This window comes from Ceratina calcarata, unplaced genomic scaffold (assembly GCF_001652005.2).
Source record: "Ceratina calcarata isolate Rehan_Ccalc_2016 unplaced genomic scaffold, ASM165200v1 scaffold1648, whole genome shotgun sequence".
NCBI lineage: Eukaryota > Metazoa > Arthropoda > Insecta > Hymenoptera > Apidae > Ceratina > Ceratina calcarata.
In genome coordinates, this window is record NW_017137795.1 from 1 (window position 1) to 7,120 (window position 7,120).

Genomic DNA, 7,120 nt, shown 5'->3' on the forward strand with positions numbered 1-7,120 from the left:
CTCCACTGCTGTTTTTAATCTTGACTTGAGAATGCAGACTTTGAAAGTCTGTGGAAAAGTGAAACAGGCTTGGATCGTGTGAAACAATAAGCCCGAAGGTGGACAGGGCAAGAAACGTTATCATGATTTAGCGAATCCGTAAGAAAGTAGGCTAGGGCAAAAAGGCATAGAGGCCGGCGCAATGATAATTAGTCCGTCGTAAGCGGTCTAGGTTTTCTACCCGAGTGAAACGACCCGCGATGGCAGCTCAAATCGAGAGTGACAGAACCGTTCAATGCCTCGGGTCTACACGCTTCCCTGAACAAAACCCTACTACCAACTTTCCAGAAAATATAAATTAAACCACGCCAACCGTGTCTCTCCCAGTCCCACACCAACTACTCATCGAAAATCGTTCATATCCAACTCCAAAAAGTGATTCAATACAAAATTTTCAATTGTTATANCACAATTGTTGTATCGTTTTTAAAAATGTGAATATTAGAATAACACAATGAATGTGCTTTTTGTGATCTTCTTAATATCGATCCTCCAAGGGAAATCAGTGAACGTTTCATGCCAGATAACAAATGAGATTAAACAATTTGATAATTCCAACAATCTAACAATAATAAATGACGTTAAACAATCTAATGATTCTAATTTGCAATCGTTAATAACAGAGTCAACGACTCTTCCTGAAGAAGAAGAGAACTCGACTGTTTCCCAGATTCAAGAGGACCAACAATCAGCTGAGACTGTCGTCTACAATAGATTCGATCCTTCAAACAAGAAGAAAATATCTTCAGAAGAAGAAGAAGAAGAAGACCCTAAAGGGCCATCGCACGTGATTCCTTATTCAGAGCACGAGAACCCTGAAGACGTTCCCACAAAGCCGAAATACATTCCAGGGGAATGGGCGAAGCCTCCAAGAGGAAGAGAAGTGAATTTAGACTTCGTACCTACGAAGGTTTACGCCCAGGTGAGGAAGACTCACACCCTGAGGAGATTACCTCGAAGAAAGGCGATAGAGAACGCAGAGTCTGAAGAAGAGAAAGAGAATGCTGCTCGATTGAGGGAAGTCGTGAGGAATTCCAAGGTCAACACAGTTTATACTGAAGAGGGGTATGAGGACTCTGCTTATGATCATGCTGGGCATATCAGAGATGCTGACTTTCATGAAGATTATGATAAAAAACTTCGTGAACATCTGAATGAAAAACAGAAACTTGGAGATGATAAAAATGAAGAAGAAGAAGAGGAAGAGACAAGGGATGTGAGGAATTTTAATGATTTTGATTACAATGGATCGAATATTGACAGAAACAGTGTGAATCCTAAATTGGTTGTTGAAGAAAGTATTGACAGACTGCAAGAAGACGTCGAGAGGGAGGCTGAAGACATGGAGAAGGGGATTGAAATAAGTAAGTTAGAGAAAGTCGAATCCACTACTAATAAAGAAATGGAATCAAACCGAAGAAGAAACAGAAGACCTTCTTCATTAAAATCTGTAAGCAATAATTTGAATTCTGATACTGAAGAGATAGAAACGTCACAGAATATTCAAAATTCGACTGCTGTTCCACTTGAAGAAAATATAGAAAGTACCACTATAAATTTGCAAGACTCTTCAGGATTATATAAAATTAATGATCATTCTAATGAACCAACGACGACTGTTAATTATGGCAAGCTTGTTTGGGACTACCTGAAGAAGATGGACCAAAGTAGAACAACTCCAAACGTTTTACAAGCAAATCTAGTGACTTACTCTTACGAAGAGAGTACACCGTTTCCAATTATAGAGCCTGTCACCTTGAACCTACAACCAATCGTGGGGCAAACGTTGATCGATCCTAAGAACTATCTAAAAACAGGTGAAAGTCAGTCGACATCATTAAACACAGAAGACTGGCAGCCGATCATTTCTAACACCCAAGCGACGACGGTTCCTTTTTCAGAATTCTATGACCAACAGAATTACTTCTCTGATGTGCAAAAAAATTTAGACAGTCACGAGGACTCCAATAAGAACTTTGACAATTCGTTTTTCAATCCAGTTCAGGTAAAACGTAAGCCACGTTACAAGATCGCAATTAGGCACAAAACTTCAAAACCTAATCGAAATCACAATAACCCAAATCAAGAGTCACGTTCTTCTCCTATACATGAAAAAAGTAATTCAGAATCATTTCCATTGAATGAAAATTATATGAAAGTGTTGAAATACTTGAAAAATGAAAATGGCCAACAGAATGGCCAACAGAATGGCCAACAGAATGGCCATTTGAAACGAAGCAACTTCATAGCTAATAAAAATCTGGAAGGATTAACAAAAATGAGACCTCCTGCTCAGAATTCGAACGATTATTATTACTATTATCTTCCAGAAGCCACGCAGTCTGGTTGGGAGCCGATTCCAGTCCGAAAGAGTCCCAAAGGGCCCCGTAAAAAAAACGCGGACTCGGTTCAGTCGAGACTGTCGCCACGGAACGACATGATTTGGTACAAAGAACCGAGCGATTATGTAAATCGTGGAAAGGACAGGTCGAGGGATAGAGTAATTCTCGGTGTGAATGCAAAAACTCGGGAGAAACGATTGGCCGATGACGAAAGCGGAGGCGGCGTGAAAGGATTGCGTGGAAACAATGCCGCGTCGAATCGAGGCGAACGTGATGGGAAAAATCCTGAGAGAAATTGCCCGCAGAAAGTGACACGCCGCGTGCAAGTGGGGCCCGTTCCGGATAACTCACCGGAAAAACTGATCGCGAAGAAATCGAGATTTAACAATAAGACTAGTCGGATCGAAGAGTCGCGTGGGTTTGAAAGAGAAAGCATCGATTTAGGCCCAGTCAGCTGTGACGAGACACGGGGAAAGGTTGGTGAAATGCAAGTTGGAGGGAATCAATTTAAGGGGAGTGAAGATTCGTTCGGTTTTGATGAGAAGAAAAGAATTATTAATAGAAGAGATATTAGAGAACCCGTTAAAATAATTGAAGATACAAAAACTGAGCCTGAAGAAGAGAGAAGAAATTCAACCAGGGAAGATAGATTCAAAAGCCACGAAGGATTACTGAACGCAGCACCGAAGATAGCTGAAGAGATAATAGAAGAAGAAATAAATGATCGCTTTAACAACAGCAAAGGAGAGAATAAAGAAGAAACTGTGGAAGTGGACATCCCAGAATTCGACTACATCGAAGAATTGCCTGAAGAAGAGACTGAAGAAAATATTCCTGCCAAACCTAATTTGGACTTGGAAAAATACCCATTTTACAAAAATGAAGAACTGCCATCGCCGTCAGCACTGAAGTACGCCATTAATCCTAGGAGGCTCCCAAAAAAGTCTCGCGGTGCCATGGAATTTTACAACATGAGGGATTCTTACAAACGCTGTGAAGAAGTGGAGCCTAAATTGGAAGTTCTTCCTGAAGAAGAAGAGCCAGTCCCAGAAAGAGGGCCCAATGAAGACGGGCCTCGTCTTCGTGGCTTAGGAGACAAGCTCGACTGCTTCAAGGCTAAATACTTCGACGAGGACCCATTCGACAATCCATTATTCTTAGAAGAAGAAATAGAAGACCCGACGCCTCCGGAAGACATCGACAGCAAGCAGTTTGCTTCAAGAATCATGATGTTTCCTAAAGAAAACGAGGATTATGTGATACAGAGATCTTCAAAGAGACCGGAAAACCATCGACAACCCAGAAGACATAACCCAACTTCCGTTAGACTTCAGAAGAGAAGACGTGTTCGTTACAGAACGCGTAGGCCCACGGCGAGAGTCAGAAAGGTGCAAGGTCAGAGAGTGAAGCATTTGAAGATTCCTAGGAAGTCACAGAAATTTGAGAAACGTCCTGTCATGGCTGCCAGCGAAATCTCTTCTTTTTATACTCCTTATCAAAACCAAGTTTACGAGGACGTGATGGGTACTATTAAAAATATGGCGAATACGTATCAAGTGGAAGAGTTAACGACGGTTCCAACGTCTGAGGAAGTGACTATTATCAATGATGAAGATGAAGAGACGAAGAGTTCATCAAAGGAGTCTACAAAATCGAATCATAGTACAGAAAAGAAAGGGGAAGATGTGGTGACTGATGTAGAAAACTCGAGTAGGGATGTGAATATTAAAGGATTGACGCCTCCTAAGAAGAATAACAGATTCAGGAATAATTATAAAAGAATTCGAATTCCCCAGAAGACTAGAATTCAATGGATGGCAAAACCTGTCAGGGCAATGAAGTTTCGTCGGAAAATTCGGATTTATAAACGAGATCTGGAAGACAAATTGAATTCCAGTTATGAAGAAGAAATGTTGAGAGATTCCATGGAATCAATAGAAAGAAGAGATAGTAAGGAACCGTTTTTTAATTCTAGGGACTTGAAGAATAAGAGTGATTATTTTAATTCTGAAGAAAATCAGAGAAAATCGAATTCTAGTTTAACAGACATGCAATTGAAGAATAGCAGTGATCAGTTCAATTCAGGAAGAAATAATGACACAAGAATAAATCCTGAGGATTCACCTAACAAAAATAATTTGACAATTAAAATTGACGAAATTCCAGTTCAGAATTCGACGACCTCTACTGTGAGGACAGATAGGAAGTCTAAGATTCCAAAAAATACAACAATTTCTGATTTAAATAATAATAATAATGATGAAGAGAAGGACAAGACTGAGAAGGTTTACACAATTAAAGACAGGATTAGATATTCGAGAGGAAAGAACGATAGAGAATCGAAGAAGGTTGGGAAACCTGAAAAGGAGACAGGAATAGAAGAAGATAACAGAAGAAGAGAACCGAGGTACAACTTCATCCGAAGAAACACTGTTCCTACTCCACAAGGTTCATTAAATTCCACTGACAGAGTCACAGAGAAGATAACTACAAAAGAAGAAGATTCGAATAATAAAGAAGAACCTGAAGAAGAGTTGAAGAGTTCAAATAAATCTGAGAGATACCAGAAATCAATTCCTAAAGAAGAGACGAAAGAAGGGAACGAAACGAAGAAAGGTTACGCCGTGCACGAGAACGTGAATGAAGGCGACGTGGCTACAGAAAAGCCATTACCAAAAGCTCCCCCCTTCGATCTCTTCGACTTGAAGACATTTTTAGAATCCGACCCACCTGGATACACAGAATTATCCTCAGACGACTTCAGGCAGTCATTCCTCCCAAGCAACTCTTCCGATAACCTTGAAGGAAATCAAGGCTCTTCAAATTCGAGTGAAAATCAAAAAGCAAATGAAGAAAGTTCGAAAACCTTCTATCCTTCATATTTCTCGAACGAACGATCTTCAGAGAAGAGCAGAGAATCGTCAGAGGAAAACGCCCCGTCGAAAGAAAGCGAATCTGAAGAGAAGACATTCTTCAGGTACGAAAGTAGACCTTCTTCACCAGCAGAGAATTACGAGGACGAGAAGTACTCAGATCTCGGGCCACGAGTGAACAAACCATCTTTCTTCCATCCCCCATTCTCGTTCTCCAACTACAAAATGTCTGATTCCAAAGAGAGTTCGGCAGAAAGTGAAGAGAGCGATGAAGAGACAGAAGATTACGTGTTTCCTTGGTACAGAGACAAGAAAGATGAACAAAAAAGAAAACGCAAGAGGTTCAGCAAGTCTACGACTGAATACGAGTACCCTTGGGAGAGAAGAGAACGATTGGCGAGGGAAGAGAAGAAGAAACGAGAAGGCAGGCATAAAAGATTATTCGACGAAGACTCCCAAGGTGCTTTCAGTATGAATGAAAGGACTCCCAGGGGAAGATATCGATTCTGGACTAGACCTCTGGAAGACAGTATCCCTGAAAGTACGAACAGCATGAGTGAGACTCGACCGGTGATAAAATACAGCAGCAGGTATAATTCTAAAAATACTAAAGTACCGAAAAATGAAGAGAAGTCGAAGTCTGTGGAAGAAATCAGTAAATCCATCAAGAAAGCATTAGAAGGTGTGGAAACAGCAGAGAAAGAAAATTCTTCTGAAGGGATTTTCAATAAAACTGACATTTCTTCTGAAGGGAAGAAGACGAATGTGTCTTTGAATAAAATGGAGCCTCTGAAGATGGACTTTAAAAATAATTCGAGAGTCACTGAAGAAACGCTGAATTCTACTAAAAAGTCTGCTGCGCAAGTTGAAAACAGAAGAAGGCGAAGACCAATGAAAACGGTTCCAATAAAAACGACACCAGCCACTCCCACTGTGAAACCTGACAGTCGAAGTCGACGGAGGCAGAAAATCGTATCTGAAACCACAACTCCAATTAGTACGACGTCGGCTTCTCGGACACTTCGCAGGAGAAATCAGAAGGTCTTGAAAAACGTGAAACAAAATCTAACCGAAGCCCCAAGCAATCTGAACGACACGAAAGAAGAAACGTCGAATAGGCAAGTGGAGCAACGGTTGAGAAACAGAAGAAAAAGGCCAAATGAAATAATGAGCGAATCAGTAAAAAACATGAAAGAACCATCGAAGGAAGAGAAGAAGAAAGAAGAAATTAAAAAAGAAGAGACGAAGAAAGAAGAGAAGCTCGAGATAAAAAAAGTTAATGAAGATAAATTGATTGATCAGGTGAAGAGTAACGAAGAAGAGAGTGGGACAGAATTGAAGAGTGACGAGAGTTTCGATTTCAAGGACGACAGGATAGAATCTATGAGCGATTTTGACGTGTCTGACAGTAACTCTGATGACGATTTCGAATTTGGGAGTATTTTGAAAACTGGAGAAAATTTTCTGCCTCCAGGAAGGGCTGTTAAATTGTCCCAACAAGAATCTAGGGAAATTGTCTCTTCTGTTTCATGGAANTGTATGTATGTATATGTACATCTATCCCATTAATGGGGGGAGGGGGAGAGGACGCCATTTTTAATATAAAAGTTCGCAAATGGTAATTAACATAATTAATAAAAAATTACATAATGTATTACATAAAATTTCGTACAAAATGGCGAAAGCTGTGAAAATAATTGACGATGGAGGAACAGTCTCGTATCAATGGAATTATGGCAAAATGCGTTTATGGAGAGAAAGTATAAATGACATCGTCGACGTCGTATGACCGTTAGTCGTCACGAGCCGCACGCACGATGCATTACCCTCCGCACGTGAGTATATACATACATACATACATACATA

The 7,120-nt window shown here is 40.4% G+C and overlaps 1 protein-coding gene across 1 annotated transcript; it reads left to right on the forward strand.

The window, feature by feature from the left end:
- Positions 1–662: 662 nt before the first annotated feature.
- Positions 663–6,791, forward strand: LOC108632646 (trichohyalin-like; the record flags this gene model as incomplete). Its single annotated transcript, XM_018037338.1, has 4 exons — positions 663–1,104; positions 1,303–2,044; positions 2,234–6,433; positions 6,557–6,791. Coding segments are annotated over 4 exons (5,619 nt in total), but the record flags the coding sequence as incomplete, so codon positions are not given.
- Positions 6,792–7,120: the final 329 nt, after the last annotated feature.